The 19,317-nt window shown below is 37.0% G+C and overlaps 1 protein-coding gene across 3 annotated transcripts in view; it reads right to left on the reverse strand.

Moving 5' to 3' along the window:
• Positions 1 to 777: 777 nt before the first annotated feature.
• The window catches only part of asic1b (acid-sensing (proton-gated) ion channel 1b), a 152,341-nt gene continuing 133,801 nt past the window's right edge, over positions 778 to 19,317 (reverse strand). For all 3 annotated transcript variants that reach the window (XM_004068816.5, XM_023954959.2, XM_011474989.4), the window contains 8 exons: positions 15,412 to 15,539; positions 9,404 to 9,554; positions 8,023 to 8,079; positions 7,355 to 7,508; positions 3,844 to 3,935; positions 3,444 to 3,523; positions 2,909 to 3,010; positions 778 to 2,319 (listed from right to left, as the gene is read on the reverse strand). In XM_004068816.5, coding sequence (XP_004068864.1) covers positions 2,224 to 2,319; positions 2,909 to 3,010; positions 3,444 to 3,523; positions 3,844 to 3,935; positions 7,355 to 7,508; positions 8,023 to 8,079; positions 9,404 to 9,554; positions 15,412 to 15,539 — 860 coding nt within the window. In that variant the 3' untranslated portion in view covers positions 778 to 2,223. The remainder of the gene's footprint in view (positions 2,320 to 2,908; positions 3,011 to 3,443; positions 3,524 to 3,843; positions 3,936 to 7,354; positions 7,509 to 8,022; positions 8,080 to 9,403; positions 9,555 to 15,411; positions 15,540 to 19,317) is intronic.

Consider the following 19,317-nt stretch of genomic DNA (forward strand, 5'->3'; position numbering starts at 1 on the left):
GAAAATACATGCACTCCCACCCTGGATCTAAGCTGCCTCTATGAAAGTATCATTAAAAAAAAATTAAGTTATGAATAAACTTCTCATCCCTGGATGACCCTTCATGTAGCAGAGGACTGATGACCAAGCAGCAAGGAGGGTTATTAATGATATTTTTTTATCTTCCATTTCTTGCAAAAGATTCTAAGCTAGCAGAATTATTGTTTAAAGTTTATAATATTCAGTCATACATCATCGCGTTGATTTAATAGTACAAGTGTAGCAGATGGCAGCACCAGTTGTACAGTCGCAAATGAGAGAAGTCACCCAGAATGTGGAGCTGTTGGCTGAATGACATTCTTGATTAAGTTTGGACGTTTCCCATCCATCCTTTTGTCATCTAGCAAACCAAAACTGTAATTACATGTCAGGAGTAATGGGTGCAGAATCTCCACTGGTACAGTTTGTCGAAGTTTAACCGTTAATGTAGAATTTAAATGTTTAACAAATGAATGCTTGACAAACATAAGAAAAATCTGTCTTTTTTACCACTTTTCTGCCCCCCAAAACCCTTCTCTGCATTTTGAGTTTGTTCCAGGAAATGTTGGATTAGGCAACATATATGATTACATATTCATTAGAGGAAAGTAAAAATAGCCTAATGTGTTTGAGGGTATGGAATCTCATATTCTAAGAGTTGCTTAAGACAAGCTGAAAAGCCTGTTTTATTGTTTATTCAGAAAAAAACAATGGAAAGTCACAACCACAATTAAAAGAAAAGCCCCAGAAGACAAACCATTTTTCCAAAATGATATTTACATTTATTTATGCTTTGATAACTAAATAGATTAGCTTTTAGCCTGGAGGGTGATAACATAGTAATCAGGCTATACAGAGCATGTTTTTTTATTAAAAAAACCCAACTAAAATAAAAAACAAAATAATGAAAAGCAGTCAGGTCAACACAATATTATTAATATGACAATATAGTAAGAAGAATAGTACGTTTTCTTTTACATCACCTCTACATACAGGCGGCATTGTGCTTTTATAAGACGTGTGTAATTAGAGCACAAATACAGAATTTTTTGACAGCCTTACAAAACTTTCAAAAATGTCATTAACAAATGTTGAGGAAAAAAAAACCCTGACAAAAAAGAAGATTAAAAAAACAACAACACAGAAACAACACATTTCATCTTGATGCTGAGTGAAAAGTCACTGATTTATTGGGCAGATGCGAAAACGAAAACATCAACTGCAATAAAATGCATTTAGGTGGAGTTCTTACACTCTCCTATTGGGGAACTAATGTTACCGAAAAAAACAAAACACTTCAGGATTCATACTTTCAACATACACTCCCCCCCCCACACACACACATACAGGGATACACTCAATGAGTCATTTATGAAATAAGTCATTTACTTTTCCTGTTAACCACTGAGGCAAATTTGGTAATTATATGTGTATGTATATATATATATATATACTTTATACACAGTCTAGATTATATAAAGATATGTAAATTAATAAGAATCAGAAATGAAATGAAAAACATGCGCTGGACAGATACAAGCATGCAATTACATGAGGATGAAACCTGAAATTTTCACCATCTCTGCCGTTGTAACCATGAAAGGCTTTCCATCGCACTTGACTGCACTCACAGTGAATGAAGATACATTCTGAAAAAAAAAATGCAGCGTACTGTTTCTTTTTCTTCCCATGATGCACTGCAACAGGTTCATTTGTTGCTACATGTAGAGTGGAGAGAAGTATGAATATTGTCACTTTAGCAGGTGCTGCGTGGTTCGTTGAGACACAGGTCCCTTTTACTCATCTGCTGCTTTTGATGGAGTGAAAGAATTGCACTCCTATTAACCATTTGTAACTCTGTGTTATTTTTCGCCTGCTTAAAGAAAGATCCATGTTGTTAGCCGCTCTCCACGAGAATCTTTTGTGGCAGTATTCCAGAGAAAAACACAAAGAGCGTTGAATGCTGCATGAAATGTCCTAAAAATTAACAGATTCATTTGAAAGATTCTGGGCTTTTTCTTCACTTGGCCTTTGGGTGAAAATTCTTTGTCAAGTTGAATTCACCCATTTTTTTCACCCTCAGTTTTTATATCAAAAGTCCCTCGCCTTAATTTGATTAGTTCCTCACGTATTCTCTGGATAGTTCTTGCTGTATTGTTGGCTTTGGTTGCATAACGTGCACTTTGATGTTTCACCAAGGCCTGCTCAGCAAGTGAAGTCTTCAAAGTTTCCCTGGCCTGGATGATGAGGTAGCATGTTCCCAGGATATGTGGACGGTGTGCGAAGATTCTCGCAAGGAGCCTGCAAGTAAATCATGCAGCAAAACAAAAAGAAATGCAAAAAAGTCAAACAAAATGTGCAAAGAAGAACTTAAAAAAAAGTATTATACTTATCCCTGTAAAAATATGGAATGAGTTAAAAAATGATCTGAGAGGGGAAAGAAAGAATATTCCTAAGTATAATGAAGGATGGAATTATCAAGCCAGTAGGGAACAGAGGAGGAGCAGATTTTCCTTTCTTCTCTTTCTGCACTTTGACTTACAGTTAACATGAACTAGTTTCATCAAACACTTGGACATACAGTAACTGAGCTGTCACACCTTGCAAGGCTTTAATCTCTGTCGCTATACTGGTGCTGTCCTGCAGCTTTGATTAAATTCGAACCACTTTTACACTTTCCTGCACATCTAGCCCAGATTCCCTCCTTCTCATTTCATCCTTTTTTCAACGCTTTCTTCATATCTGTCTCTTTTCTCTCACATTTGCTCCTCCTCCCGTCACCTTTAGCACACAGGGAGATGAGACAGAAAGACAATCTAGAAGAGTCTTCTTTTGCCAAAGAAACGGAGTCTGATGAAGTCGAAGTACTTAGAAACTGCCTACTACTGACATGGCGTTTCACATCATCCAGGCTCAGCACAGCTCCGCGGTCGTTGTTGTTGCGGCTTTTGTGTTTCTTCTTCATGCATCTGCACAGCTTGTATTTTAAAATCTGCAAACATACAGGACAATCTTTCTGATAATGATCATGTAAACATTATGGAAGTCTGTTTTTATCATTTAAAACACAAGTATTTGAATCTGAAAACCAGCAGTTTAAATGAGAAAGTTTGTAAGAGCGCATTACGTTTTGCATTTGACCCTAAATTTTACGAGAAACATGATTTTTCCCCAAACCAACTCACACACGGAAACACGAGCAAGTACACTCCTACTCCTAAGAACACACTGCAATAAGGAAAGACAACCTGATTGACCTTAAGTATGAAATCTAAAATGTTAATGTATTCAGTAAAGCTTCCCCTGATATCCACCACACTTTATGTGAGTAGTGGCAATGATGGGACATTTTTCATTTGAGAACAAGTAATCCCAAATTCTAGTGTGGCATATGAAAGGGTCATGTTTGTAACCGGAGATTTTACCTCATATAGATAGTCAAAGAGTTCAAGAACAGTGAGGATGCTGGCCCCAATGAATAGACCCATCTGACCTCCAATATCGCCTGAAAAGACAAATGAAGAGGTCCATGACAGGAATCGAAGCCGTGTCTGTGCATTCAAATGAGATTAACCTTTGAACATGCTATTAGTGTTTAAGTCTGGGAGGTGAAAACTGCAACAGGAAACGCAGATGTTGGCAGATGTGCAGCTGTAAAGGGAAAAAAAAAATACAGGAACAAGCTTTGTGTCTCTTGGGACTAGAACACATTATATTAAAATGCAAGCATCTGTGCCACTGTCACTTTAGATACAAATCAACTGCAATGCTGCACACTGCATTACTATCTGTTCCCAAGAAGAGACTTGACAGACATTTCCTTACCCAGAAGGCCTGCCAGTTCGTAGGCTTTCTTTTGTTCAATGGTTTCATAGTTCAGAGCTTCAAAGAAGATATCCAAAACCAGAATGTTATCGCTATAAACAGATAGAGACAGGAAAACAAGTGTTAAAGCACATATCCAAACAGCTCAACCAACATTTTACACACTTTTCTGCCAGCGCGTCCTTAGGCAAAGTGATAAGAAGTGAAGCTGCCATTTTTTGCAGACAACCATGGAAATATGTCACGTACAAAACCCTGCGAGCTCCAACTAATTTCCCCTTAGAGGGTCTGGTCATTGAGGAATACAAAGGAAATGAAGCCAGTAGTTAGATTTCAATCTGTGCAGCTATCTTAAAGTAAAGACCAAAACAAAAAGAATGGAAAAAGGGATTATTTGAAGGGCCCATGGCTAAAGAATATTTTGAATCTGGGATATCCTCTCTTTGGGTAAAATCCAACCCCATGGATTTAGGATCAAAACAGAAATGGGACTTTGTAGATTCTTCTTTTGCACTTGGCACTTTGCTTAAAGACTGAAAGCGGAGTTAAGCCAAATGACAGTCAGCCAATCCTTAAGAATACGTGGGGGTTGCAAGGGACTGGCTTTAATTTAAGAAATGCAAATGAAAGAAGGTAATATATCAAGTGACATATGCAGTAGTAATGCTTACTGTGCATGGCTCAGAGAACAGTGTTTACCGTTTTATTTAATACACATGCTCAGACATTCCTGTGGGCGCCGCAAAAAACATTAGCCACAGACCTAATTCCACTCCTGGAGCTAATTTAAATCATTCCCTTACAGCTTTTGTTTACTCTACGACATTTTGACAATGGTTCCATTGAAGGAAAAACAGGGGCATTTTCATCCATGAACCTATTTTCTTTTGTGCTTGGGTTCAAGTTATGCATATAATCTCAGCCATATTGAGCAAAATACCACGGCAGTTATATTAAAATACAGCAATAACGAATAGCTTCAGTGACATTGAGTAACTACAGCAAAATGACGCGAGCATTTGCAGCAAAAAGTTCAAGTTGTTGTTCCTTATTTTTCTCAATTGTTATTCCTCCATTTCTAAACTGCAGTTCATTTGAATCTAGCTCTTACAAGGTCAGCATTTCTTGGTTTTTAGGAAACAAATCAAGACAGATGTGACTTCACAGTTTAATTTAAGTTACTGATCTTAAAGTGAACTGTAGACTTTTATTAGGGTGCATAACTTTAAAAAGTCTGCAGTTAGCTTTTCAGGCTGCTACCTAACTATGTACCCACAAGGGGGGCACAAGTCTGGGTCTCCCTTTGCCAGTCCCCAGCCCGGATAAAATACAAAGTTGTTTCAAGAAGGGCATCCAGTGTAAAACTCTCTGTCAAACCATTTGTGTGACTCAGTAAAAGGTGATTTGCTGTGGCGACCCCTAAAGGAATATGCCAAAAGGTGAACATTATTTTAAAAAAGCTGTTATAAAGTTGTATCTTCGACAAAATACATTTAAAATAGGGGTGGAAAAGATTTGAAGCAAATGTGAATCTAATCTTTATTCACCTTACGGACTTCAGTACCATTGAATTTGAGTTTGTGGATCATCTATGTAGTTCCTAGCTAGAAAAAGCTATAACCATTTGTCTTATTCTTTGACTTAAACTCACAGAAAGACAATACATTACATCTGTATTGTGTTCTTTTGACAGAAAAAAGGAATATCTTTTTAATTACTATTTTTTAACTATGTGAATCTTATAAAAATTTTATAAAAATACATGTTAAATAAAAGCAAAGAAAATCCCCAGAGAAGACAATAAATGAAGTGAAAATAACCTTCAATACAGTATATCTGAGGTTACACAGAATGTAAATTCAGTTTGTCATGATTGGACTTCGTTAAAGTAAGAATAGCAGATCTATAGAGTCAAATTCAAAAGGTTTATTCTGAAGCTTAATAAAAAAAAAGATGCAGAATCCTTTAGTGCAAACAGGGAATTTTAACAGCAGCTATCTTTGACTGTTTCTGTTAGAATGTCTTGATGTATTTCTCTCATCAAACCTGTATCTTATTCTGCTCATAGGGAGACATTGACGCTTTTTCTTTACTGTTCTATTCATGGCTCACAATACAATAGAAGGAAGTCCCAAAACATCTTAGAAACAATTCAGTTTATCATCATAGAAAGTACATCTTTGCTGGTTTAACTAATAACTTGGACCTAATTTTAATGTAAGTAATTACATTTCAGTCCAGTACAGCTAAATCCCATAGATTCTTGATAATGGATAAGTTATTACTTTACTAACTTTCATTTACTATTTTTATAGAAAAAAGGAAATATAATCTTCAATTGGACAAAAAAATGTATCAAAGTGCAATACTGTAAAAAACACATCTACTGAAATAAAATGAAAGAAGTTGGAGTGTTGCCTGGTAACAGAGTAATGTAGTGTGTAAATGATAACAAGAAGTCAAAAGGTCAACTTTGATTCTCTGTGATTCCCATGCAACCATCTTCAAATTGGTTCGAAACATTAAACTCATCTATATCCAGGTTGTTGTGTAAAAATAAACCAGCATGGATTAGCCTGAAAACCTTCAGGGGTTCCAAAAAACCTTAGTGGCTTAAAGCTGCCTTAAATTCACAATTATTTTCTTGCCAAACACATGTAAAAGTGGTTTTAATATAAAATATTCACTAATTAATGGATCGACTTAATGTGCAAATAAATATAATTAAACAGAACAATTGTTTCAAAAGTTGAAGTACTAACACAATAACATCTTGATGAAATTCCTAAAACTGTCAAGACCTTCACTTTACTGAATGACATCCATCGGAAATCTTGACATTAATAAAAGGATTTGTTAATATTGTTAATGTTAAACTGGAGCACTAATGATGACATATGTATATTATTTGAAGAAGTTAAGAATAAGCATAAACAAACCCACCTTTTAGAACACCAAAACCCTAAATCTGTGATTAGTAAAAGGTTTAAATACAGTTAAAGGGCAAAATATCCCTAAATTAGCAAAAAAAAAAAAAAAAAAAACCATAAAAAAACTTCATTAAATTTTCCTTGCATAAAACCTTTTCTGAAGATCTAAACTTATATGTTCTTTAGGTAATCAAATTATACTTCAGGCAACAAAATGGAATGCCAGCCTCTTTCCAGGCAAACAGGTCAACTGTCCAATTGCTTGGTGACATCAGTGCCTCACACCCCCTCTGGTTCAGCAGGCTTGTGCAGACAGTGGTTATATGTGTGCATTTTTGTGTTTGAGTGAATATTTAAGATGTGCGTGGTTGTGCACAAAAATGCAGCCTTTCTGTAAACAGTTATGTATGGCAGTGATAACATTAAGCCTCAAGCAACTTGCATAGTCTGTGTTGATGCTTTATATTTAACTATATTGACAAAAACAACTCAAAAGATAATTTTTATCAAATAATTTTCAAGCCACCAACATTTAAGATGACTCTTGTGATAACACATTTAAAGAGTATAAGAATACTTACGCTATGTACTGCTCTGTTTTGTTAAATTTTTTGGCCAGGTACTTTGCGGATGCTTTGCTGGGGATCTTGACAAAAGACAGCTCTTTGCCGTATCTTGTCAGGTTGCATGGCGTTTCACACACACAGTAATCGTTGTCCCTTTCAACAAGAAAGTCTAAAAAACATGGTTATGACAGATAGAAAGAGACGTTAAAGGCCACCAGGAAGAGGCTGCAAGAAAGAAAACATGGAAGTGGGTGCATTTACCATCACCTCCGGATGACAAACACAATGTCAGCAAAGTGAAAGGTGCAAAAAGAAAGAAAGAAAAAAAACGTACAGCCAGGAGCAACCTAGGAGCCCCTTACAAGAAAAATAAAGCAAATGCTGGCAATCACAGGGACAGCTACTGCCGGAGGCCAACGTGTGATACAGAGTCACAAAAAAGAGTGAGAGATTGCAAGTTTGTAAGGAAACAAGTCACACACATGAAACGGCTTCAGAGGTTTAAGCTGATGGAAAAGATGCAGGACAAGAAAAGGAGACCCTCTGTGATACGACCATGCCAAACAGAATCTGTTATCAGCTGGGATCAGGAGCTTTGGAACGGTGGGACATGAACAAACAACAAATAAACAATGTGCACATCTAGAAACGTGCACGAGTCCCATGCTGGTTAATCTCCTCACCTAAGGCGGGATCTGCACACTCCTTGTACTGCTCCGGGCTGCAGTATGGGGCATCTCCTGAAGACGGGAACAAGTGAGACGGCACTCTCAGTGTGATCAAACAATGCAGGCAATACGTGAAGGGAATTTCAAAGGAGCAAGAAAACAAGGATTATAGGTCTATAATTAATTTGGTGTCACCCTATCAATACTGGCCTTATCACAACTGAATATTCTTCAGAAAGTTGATATCAACTTATAATTGATGCCATTCATCACTACTTTCAATCTCTGTCAGCCTTGTTTCTATCTGCATCTCTCTGACCGTTAAGTCAGGGAGCCTTTCCAATCTATCAGAACAATACAGGATAAAGACGTGTTGCGGACCTGCAGGAAATTAGTTTCAAGCTGTAATAATTCAGAGCATTTTTCTTAAACCCCTGCAGTGACAGGGAGATTGAGGCCTAGTCCACACACACAGATCTACCGCCAAGTACTTTTTTTTTGCCCTTAGCTTAAAAAAAAACAATCACAGTCAGATCTAAGTGGAAGATGTGAGAAAAGCAATAAAAAAGCTGCTTTTGACTGATAACTGTAGGTTTGTAAAAGCAGGATACAGGTGGTGCACATTATCCTAAGATCCTTAAGGTGTATGGATTACCTCTCCATCTGCAAAATGCGACAGTTTTAAGTCAGAATTTCTGATAGTGATCGTTGTATGCTTTGAATTTAAAGTAAAGAGATGGGAAAATATTCAAATTGTTTTGGAGGGGAACTTAGAAAGCTATTCAGGTATCAAAATCTAAAATTGTATGTGGACAAAACAGAAACATTCAGAAACATCTACATCTGTGAAAAGTCTTGTTTTTGTTGTTTAACGCTGACAGATCAATGGAAGCAGAGCACATCTAGGTGACAGGATTTTAATGGGTATGTCCTCCACGGACCTAAAATAATAAACTGAACAGGCGCAATAAGATAGCAACTAATCCTGATTCTCAAACAAACAGGGAGCCAGGCTCCTCTGTGGTTGAGAACGAGGGGCAAGTGAGTGAAAGTTTAGAGAACAAATCCAAAAGTTTCTTCCAACCCTCTTTTCAATTTGCTATGTGAGATCCCACACTGTGATATAATGTAAGAGCCAGACAGCAAACCCCGGCTTTAATCATTACACAGATGCAAAGTAAAAAAAGGGGAGTTTTTCAATCCCCTGGAGTGTGAAAATATCTGATTTACTGCTGTTCTGGCCCACGGCCTGCGTTAAGCATAAATCTGTTTTTACTGGGCAGTTTTTGTCATCCAAACTCATGAGAGTATTTACAATGAGATGACGATAGAGGCTTCTACGGCCAATCACTCTGATGAAATTGACAAGAAAAGGAAGTTTGTAGCACAGGGATACCAGGCATGTGGACCATCCGGCAGTTGCAGTTCTCCACCAGGTATCGTGTCTCACAGTCAATCCTGCAGGCGGTTATGCTGTAAGAGTTAAAGAAGTCCGAGTCCATCGGAGTAGACTTGCAGTCGCCCCACGGTGGAGGCAGGTAAGTCAGCTGAGGGAAAGACAGAACTGTGTCAATCATTAAGTATTTAAAAAAATACTTTTCTCTATGCAAGCATCCATTTACTGCATCTGATAGATGAGGAATCTTATTCCAACTCCATAGTGAGTACATCTGTACTGTTATTGTAAGAGCTTTTCTCCTACGCTTGCCTATTTCTAGTCTTTCTCTGTGCCTCATTGCACTGCCCACTCTTTATCCAGCAGCTGTGTGGTGGAAATTGGATGTTACTACCCATGCCCGACAAAAATGTATATTTTTTATCTTAATCTTATGTTTTTCTCCAAAAAACAGAGGCGGTCAATCAATTCTCCAAACTGAAAATGTTTTTTTTTTAAGGACCCATTTGGGACACTTGGAACTGTCAGACAGCTGAGTTAACTCAATAATAAGGCCTTCGATGACTTCTACTGGATAGATGCAGTTCTAAAAATTGTTGTAGTTGTTTAAGATCAAACACAATATTAAAACAGAATCCAATTAAATGTCAACAGAGGCTACGTTCACACTGCAGGCTGAAACGACCCAATTCCGATTTTTTTGCCCCTATGCGACCTGTATTTGATCTTTTCATGACAGTCTGAACGACAGATCCGATCTTTTCAAATGTGACCCAGGCCACTTGGGTATGTGGTCCTAAATCTGATACGTATCCGATCTCTTGAAATGCAACCTTTGTCTTAACAGCCGGTCTACATGAATCCGACCCGTACTTCAACGCTACAAACGTCATAATTCTGCGTTGAAGTAGGCGGGAAAGAGAACATATACATCAACCATGGCAGACACAGGAGATCACAAAAGTTCGCATTTAATTGGAAATGTGAACGGCCTTGCAAAAAAATTGGATTTTTTCAAAAAATCGGAATTGAACATTAAGCCCTGCAGTGTGAATGTAGCCAGAGTATTCTCTGTTACATTAGACATGTGCAATGTGAAGCTGGCCAGAGCTACCAGAAGGAGGGCAAATCATCACAAGAAGACATCTTGAAGACAGCTTCAAGAGGTCTTACAGTGAGGAAATAATTTCAACATTACAGCTTGAAGTGCACTCTCATTTTTCAAGAAGAGACACATTGGACAGAGCAGCAAAGAAATGGCAGGACATCTCACAATTTCTGCAATGGTAATGTCCTGCAGGGAAAAAATGCTTTATTAGTTGGTCACCTCAGGTATCCACATAAAAACAGCACAGAAATAATGATTGAATAAGTTTATATTCAAGTAATAATGGGCTCAATCTTTTGATTAGAAAGATCAAGGTTATCAATGAGCTGGCTATTTCAGACGTATGGCAAAAAGTGAAAAAATTAGATGTTATGTGCCGTATTCATTTAACGTTTGCACCTTTTATTGCAACATTAATTGTGTTCATATTATACAGATTTTCTTGAAACCCTGATGTATAATGCACTATATAAAATTGAAAAATAAAATCTGAAACAATAGCCCCCTGTGTATATTCATCTTATTGGTTGAAACCGTGCATCAGCGGGTGCTCACACAGCAGTAAATTAAAGGTCGCTTCGATTTAGGGAACCACATTTCATATTTCGTATCAGTGCAAGAGGGAGGCAAGGGGTGCTACAAACTGAATTTGGTTACTAATAACGTAATGTTGTTCAGCATGCACATAAAGTATCCAGGCACACACAGTGCAGTGCACTGGAAAGAACTAGCCTCAAGTAAAGCCTTATCGGAAGACTAATGAGCCCTCTACTTAATTTTCACCGCAAGGACATTGCCCAAAGTCAAAAAGAACATAAAAACCATCCCCGATGCACACAACATAATGATAAATAGGTCCATTATTACTTGGACTAAATGTGCTGGAAGAATTGTGAAACCTGATAAAAGCTCTTCACAGTAAATTCCTGTCAAAAATACCAAAAAACCTTTCAGCTGTCAATAATTAGAATAGCATTGGCTAATTTCAGGTGACTTAACAGTTTTGAGCAACAACAACAACAAAAAAACCCTGTCAAACAGGCTTTTAAGACTTTTTGGAGTGCAGCTATCTCTTAAACAAATAAAGATAAGATGGTGACCCCCAATTTCCCATTCATTAGCTGGCTGAGCGAGCAAATAAAAAGTAGAAAGTGGGATGTCAGCAAGAGTCACTGGGCAGCAAAAAGACGGTGAAATACTAGCCAACGTTAAGGGGGCTTTGCTTTTTATGTTCAAACAGGGGAAACGGCAGATTTTTCCCTTTTATGGGATGATGATGAGTGACACTTTGGCTTGATGAAAGGTCTTTGAAAGCTTTCCACCGCAGGACTGCTGAAGCAGAGAGTTGAACGAGTGTGAGTAAACTGCATTAGATTAATGAAGAGCGAGACTCCTAGACAATGGAACAAATAAACAGGGAGGCTGACAAGGGAAGCAGAGAGTGGGAAATTATATTAAAAAGAGTTATTTTATAAAAGGAATTGTTATGGAAAAAGGAGAAACCTAACCTGGCATCTCTGAGACAGAAAAACAAAACTGCAAAGTTCTGATAAGATGCAGCATGCAAAACCCACTGCAGCCTGGCAACGTAGAAACATGCTCAGTAGTTAAGTGATCACGCCAATATCCAATTCTTTGTCGTCTCAATGTAATGTGCATTGGTTTGTAACATATAAGGGCCGATAGTTGATGATTTATTTGGCTGCAAAATCCCCACGGCACGTAAAGAATTATTCAAAACAGCAAGAACAAACCTGCATGCACCCACCTTAGCTCATTCTACTGAGACTGATCTCGAGGAACCAAATGAGCAAAGTTTATTTACTTTTCTATGTTAATATTCTATGCCAGTCACTGAACTGCAATTCAAAGTTTTCAAAGTACTGCACTGGGGACCTAGATGTTAGTCTTTTAGGCAAGCAAACAAGCTTTCAAAGTCTCTTTCGCAAAAAATTAAAATTAACTTTCCTCAACTGCTTTATGGAAATGTTTTCCTTCAGAATGAAGCACAGAATGACTTCAGTAGCTAAGTTATAGTTCTCACATCTTTCATGTGAATCAAAAGCCCTAAAACGTCAAAATACAATTCAATTGTCATGCTGCAGTGCTGACCTTGCTGGGTGCCTTATCTCAAGTCCCTGGTTTCTAAAATAAAGCCTGGAGTGTTATGTATGACAAAAAATGGTTTGTTAAGTCAGCACGGCTCAGCTAGAGAGAATACAATGAAATATTGTTCAGAAGTGACAGTCCAAACTGAGCAGTGGCTCAATGCATCAGATAATCAATGTCAAAGTGGCTTCACAGGAGATGCTCTTGTGAGGTTGAGCGATTTGATGGAGGAGCGTGGATGAAAAACAGCTGAATGAAGGTAACAGTTTAAAAAAGAAAAAGAGTTCTGATTTATTTGCATATGCTGTTTAGCATAGCTGAATGAAAAGTATAGGGTTCTTTCATGTTGAAAATACAGGATTTTCCATCAAGTGGCCTATCAAATCGAAGCAGAAAGAATATATAAAGAAGGGACCCACAGTTACCGACTGTTAAAAAGAACTTAGAGAGAATTTGACTTAAGAATAAACATCTTATGTGTGACATTTAGAGGATCCTTGACTATATATTTTTTTTGGTTAAACATAACCAGTTGTCATATTTTGCTATGCATAAGGGGTAATGAGAGTATTCCTAGTGGGCTGACTGACATTTCCTTTTTTTGGAGAAGCTGAGTAGACCTTTAAAGATCACTATATGGTAAACTATTTTAGCAGTGAAAATCGCTTAAGCTCACTTATAATGAAAATAATTGATCTTCACAATAGATTTGGCTGCAGCTCTAGTCAATAACTCTGTCTAACTGCTGACTAACCCATGCTCAGTTGGCACAGTCACAGTAAAGTCTGTTTTGCGATATCAGTCTGTTTTTTTTACGTGTTCCAAACAATGTTGGTAGTTACAGGTATTTTAAATACGCTTATGCGGCTAACGCTTCTTATGTGGCCAACATGTAGGGTGTTAAAAACTAGTTATAGAATTACTGTGAACGCAGCTCAAACAGTCAGACTGACTAATGGACTTATATATATATATGTATATGTATATATAATGCCATTAATTATGTCAGATAAAATTTGAGACATTTTGGTATGCCGAGAGTGGTGGGGTGAACCAACACCACATAGGATGAGAGGCAACGCAAAGATCGAACAGATAGCTGTGCCTCAAAGCAGTGGGAGCTGGAGTGCTGCTGCTACACAGAGTAGAGCTTCATCAACCCCAGCAGGGTCATCAGGGCTCTATATGGATGTCTGATGTTGAAAGACTAAAAAAACCTCCACAGATCTCAAGACAAATCAAAGGAAGAGCCATCATTGATGATGTGTGTCGGTACAGGAGAAGACCCTTGAAACCCCCTATCAATGACAATTTTCAGCCTGGCATCTTTTCCCTGTTTTTGCGAAGGCTGAGAATCAGCCAAAAGAGCCACTTACAAAAAAAACTTTGTATCTGCATATTTCATCACACTAAGAAGGTTGGCTGCAGGCTGAGTTTCTGCACACTTTAAAATATATTTCATCGTCTTGTTTCTTTAAACTTTAAAGTAGGGTGTATAAATGGTCAAAAAAAATCATCAGACATTTTTACACAAGTCTCAGATATGGCTGGGTGATCATTCCACAATATTTTGCTTTTTGATTAGTAAGCTTTTCCCATTTCAAAACATCTTTAAGTATTTCCTAACTTTCTCATACTTTTTAGAGAGTGTGTGTATTTGCAGGTTTTGTGAAAATAATTGCTTCTTATTTATCTGTATACCTCAAACACATTTATGTGCTTTATTTGGTTTTCTCATGATCTGACTGATTTCGTTCAAGAGTGTTTTAACTAGTATCTTAAGATTTGAATGTAAGCAGTTTGTTTTAAAAATTAATATCTGCAAAAAAGATTTATTTGTACAGTGATGGACACGTTATAAGTGAGAAGCAGTCCAACTACTCCTTTTTCCAATCAAAATTGATCTCAAAGCACTTTGAATAGCCTCAGTGTATAAAAGGTGCAATACATTTAAAGCTGTTTTATACAGCCTTAAATTTGCCAATTTCAATGTCACAGCAAACACAGCACCATCTAAAGTGGGAGAAATCCAAATTCTTTATGTAATCTGAATATGATTTCAGCTAAAGGAGCACTTACTTGTCCTTAAACGATCTCATAAATGTTATGGTATTCTATGCGGTAATACCAAATATCTTAAATGCAACTCCAAGTTTAAACAGGATTGAAAAAAGTCTAACTAAGTTTCTGTTCTTAGACTTCAAAGTTACTTTTTGGTTGATTTAACTGAAAATGCTTAAAAATGAAATAATTGGCATTATTGATGTCTACTAAAGAAATACTTAAGGAAGTGTAAGGGCAACCAGCAACTTGTTGCTTTATGATGCTTCATGGTCCCCCCCCCTTATAATCACCCTTCTAACCCCCTCTCTAACATCTCTCTCTCTTCTTCCCTCCTTTCCTTTTCCGTCCGGTCCAACACAAAAAATCTTCAAATACGATTAAAATGAATAAAGTTTGGCCTCGATTACAAAGGCATTTATTCAGACATACCTCTGGTTTGTTAAAAAATTCAGAACCCCTGTTGTTAAAGTAAAATATGTCCAACACAAGAGGCCTTCATCTCTCACCTGTTTGCCCAGCTGTTGGACAGGACAAGTTAAAAAAAAATAAACAAATAAGGAAGTGTAAGGGCAAAATATTATCAAACATAATAAATAAATAAAAAATATATCAAAATTCAAAGAAACTAGTAATAAGATATTAGAAAAGAAATATTGCCATAATACACAAGCTCATATTTTATTTACTGCTTTGCCCTCTATATTCTGTCATCTCCGGTTAGACGTACCCGTTGTTCCTGACAGGAGACAAAAGTCTGAAACCCTGGTGCCACGCCGAACCCCAGTTGGTCTATAAATGGCGGCTCTTCCTGGGTATGGATTTGAACTTTGATCCCGGCTTCAAACGATGTCTCGTCTGTTGAAAAGAAGAGGTTAGGACGGCTACAACAGAGATGGTGATGATTTGCACACACAGGCTCACAAAAGATCAAGGTGCAGCAGCTGCTACTAATCAGGATACAGCAAACGTCTCAGTGATGGAATGTGTGTCGGAGAAAAGCAAGCCAGAAAATAAAACCAGCTCTATAAGTAAAAGAGAACTTTTACTTTGTAAGTGATTTGTAAATGACACTTTGTGTTTTTTGTTTGTAGGATTAAGCAGATGGGCTTCCAGAAATAAATCAGTTGATGACAACACCTCCTTTACAGGAGCTGTAACTCCAGCAAGGAAACAGAGGGAGAACAGTATCAATTATTAAATAAAAGATGGTGTGAAATCAATATAGATGAGATTTCAGTTTCCCACATCAGTTTGCAGTACAAACTTTAAATGGAGCTGAGAGGTTTTATTTGTGTAAACTCTTTCTGTCACTTTTGCAGTGACCTAAAGATGACTATTGTGCAGAAGGCAGGTTGGATTCAAGACATTTGGCTTCTCTGAGCTCTGGTTTAGGGGATAAAATAGGATGTTTCTTTGTGTTGGCCTTTTCCTTTCTGGTTGTCACTTGGTATCATCTAAGTGCAAGGCTTTCTTGCTACTTTCAATTAAAAAGCTCTGGGACGTGTCTGGAAAACAGCATGAAAGCCTCCAAAACACTGCAGGCTTTAACTGTCACACATTACTGTTGTTAGACTGGATACAAAACCCTTTTCTGTTGCTTCCAGTCCAAATCCTCCAAGCTTAAAACTGCATTTTACATGGAAACATATAGCATAATACAAATGGTTATAAGCATTTTCCTTTTTTCCCCCCACAGTAAATACATTCAGTGAACACAATAATTACTTAGGTGGCAATCCAATTCAATTCTCAAATCAATGATTCACAGATCAAACCACAATTCTTACTATTTCATATATTATGTTTGAACGATTGTCATATCTTCTTCTTTTCATTTCTACTTTTTTCCTTTAGGGGTTGCCACAGCAAACCAGCTTCCTCCATCTAACCCTGTCTTCTGCATCCTCTACTCCAGGAGTGCTCAAATCTTGGCCTCAAGGGGCCGGTGTCCTACATCTTTTCTAACCAACCTGCCTTTGAAGGTCCTTATTGGCTAAACACACCTGATCCAGGCAATAAGCAGCAGATCAGGCAGGGTTTGTGGAAAAACAGCAAGAGGCTGGCCCTCAAGTCCTGGATTTACTCAGACTCCAGCTTTGAATGGTTGCTATCTGTGTGTCATTTTATTGGATGTATGAACATTTTAAAAATTTGTATTTATAAACCGTCATGTATATTTTTATTTAGAACAGGAGATGAGAATCAACAAAACCTAACAGACAAACCAAAAATGGTATATATCACTTTAAACAGTGCCACATTCAAGATTTTTTCTGTCGACTTCCAGGTTAACTTGAGCAGTAAACAAAATATAAACATTACTATTGTTTTGTATCATTTTCAAAAAATCCTGAACATGTTCTCCACAGCTTTTCCATCCTTAAAGTTTCACTGCCTACAGTTACAGTAGACAGATGACAAGGGGATAGTAAATCTAGACACAGCAACATCTATGAGGCGGCCATGGCGCTGAGGTAGAGCGGTTGACTACTGGTTGGAAAATTGCAAGTTCAGTACCTACTCTGCGCGCCCATGTGTCGAAGTGTCCTTGAACAGGACACTGAACACTACATTGCCCCTGGTGGTTATAGGCTGGTGTTCAGTCGCAGAACAGTTTGTGAATGTGACTGTAAAACACTCCATCTAAATAAATAGGGCTGTGAAATGTTAATTAGTGGCGATTTATATTGATTCACAGATCAAGCTCAATGAATCACAGATCAAACCACAATTGTTACTAGTAAATATAATATGATTTTAAAGTTTTTACTGCAATAAACAAAAATAAGAGCATCACTTTTGCTTTGGATCATTATGCAACAAATCCTGAAAATGTTCTCCACAGTTTTTCCATCCTCAAAGTTTAGCTGACAACAGTTCCAGTAGATTGATGACAAGAGAGTAAATGAAGACACAGCAACACCTCAATAAAAATGTAACAACTAGAAAACACTCAACACAAAAGAATTTCAAAAATAATTAAAATGAATAAAGTTTGGCCTTGATTACAAAAGGGGTTTATTCAGACAAACCTCTTGTTTGTCAGAAGATTCATAACCCCTGTTGTAAAAGTAAAATATGTCCAACACAAGAGGCCTTCAGCTCTCATCTGTCTGCCCAGCTGTTGGACAGGAGAAGTAAAAAAAAAAAAGAAAAAGAAAACACTCACAGTCCTTTCATCTAAACTGATAATATTGTTTCCAACAGAAAGGTTTCAGAAAATGACTTTTTTTTAATCATTAGTGAAAAAAACAGAAAACTTCTAAACCTTTAGATGAACATTTTAAAGTCATGTTCCTGTACGAATTCTCCACCACTCTTACAGTCACCTGACATCACATTATTGATCACAAGATTTTTGTAATATTCTTAAATTCATATTTATTCTATTATTTATTCAAATTCTCGACTACATTTAACTCTTAATGCACACTTTGTGACATACCGTAAATTCTTGACTGTTCACGCAATCACAGTTAATTAGCTGATTCTGCAGCGGAGAAAAGCGTCTTTTAAGACCTGCTTTGCACCAATATACAACACTTTACGCTCTAAGGCATATCAGTGCAAAGTGGGTATGAAAAGCTGCTTTTCTCCATGGCAGAGCTGACTGATGGCGATTACATACGCAATTCACTACTGTGGAGTGCTGCATATCAGTGTGAGGCTGCCTTCCCTGCTTCCGTTCGAATGCCATTAATTATGTCATCAGTGGAAGAGTAACTATAGTCAAAAAAATGTGAATTTAAGGGTTAAAGCTACGTTTTTTAAGAATTTATGGTAGTAAACAGAACTTCCGGTTTTCTTTCAGCTACAAAAACAACTTGATGGTTTTACTTTTAAAATGGGAAACTTCACCAAGACTGTATTCTGGAGATTTCATTCTGCTTTTTTGTTTGTTTGTAAACTTAAAATCCAACAATATTCTATAATGAGCAAAATATAGAGCAAAATTCAAAAGATCGCGAATCTTGGTCGTCACAAATATTCATACTCAATTTTTATGGAACAGATCACAAATATCTGAGTATTCAGATAGTCATCACAGTCCTAATAATAACAGTTTTCATAATGGCCAAAGATGGAAGACGATATAACTAGACCTTGTGAGTTATAAGTCTTAATATTTATGCCCAACACTAGAAATAAATTATTATTTTGTGTATGTATGTGTATTTAGTGTTTTTCTAATTATATTTGCAAGATATTGACCCACAGTCAATATCAAGTTCAAGATATGACTGCCAAAGTAATGAATAAAGCTTTCACACACTTAAAGGTCAAATGCTATAATTAAAATGATCTCAAATTAGATGTTTATTTATTAACGATTTGATTGATTAAGAGTAAAACCTAGAGCCCAAAAATGTTTTTGTTCCCATTTCTTGCATTATAGGCTATTAGTTGGTCTTTGCTCTTTTTGTTTGTAATAAACCACAGCCTGGTAAGCTTGAGATTGAATAATTGAGCTGATTGCAGGATTTTCCACTTTTATTCCATCAAGTACTTCATAGATTCTTTTTCATGATATGATTTAGGTCTCTGAGTGAGTACTGTAAAGTGCTTTTAAATCAACTTTTGAGTCAAACCAGACAGTATATCACCATATACGTCAGATTTCTTTTAACTGCTC

This window comes from Oryzias latipes, chromosome 5 (genome assembly GCF_053564925.1).
Source record: "Oryzias latipes strain Hd-rR chromosome 5, Olatipes_Hd-rR_3.1".
Lineage (NCBI taxonomy): Eukaryota > Metazoa > Chordata > Actinopteri > Beloniformes > Adrianichthyidae > Oryzias > Oryzias latipes.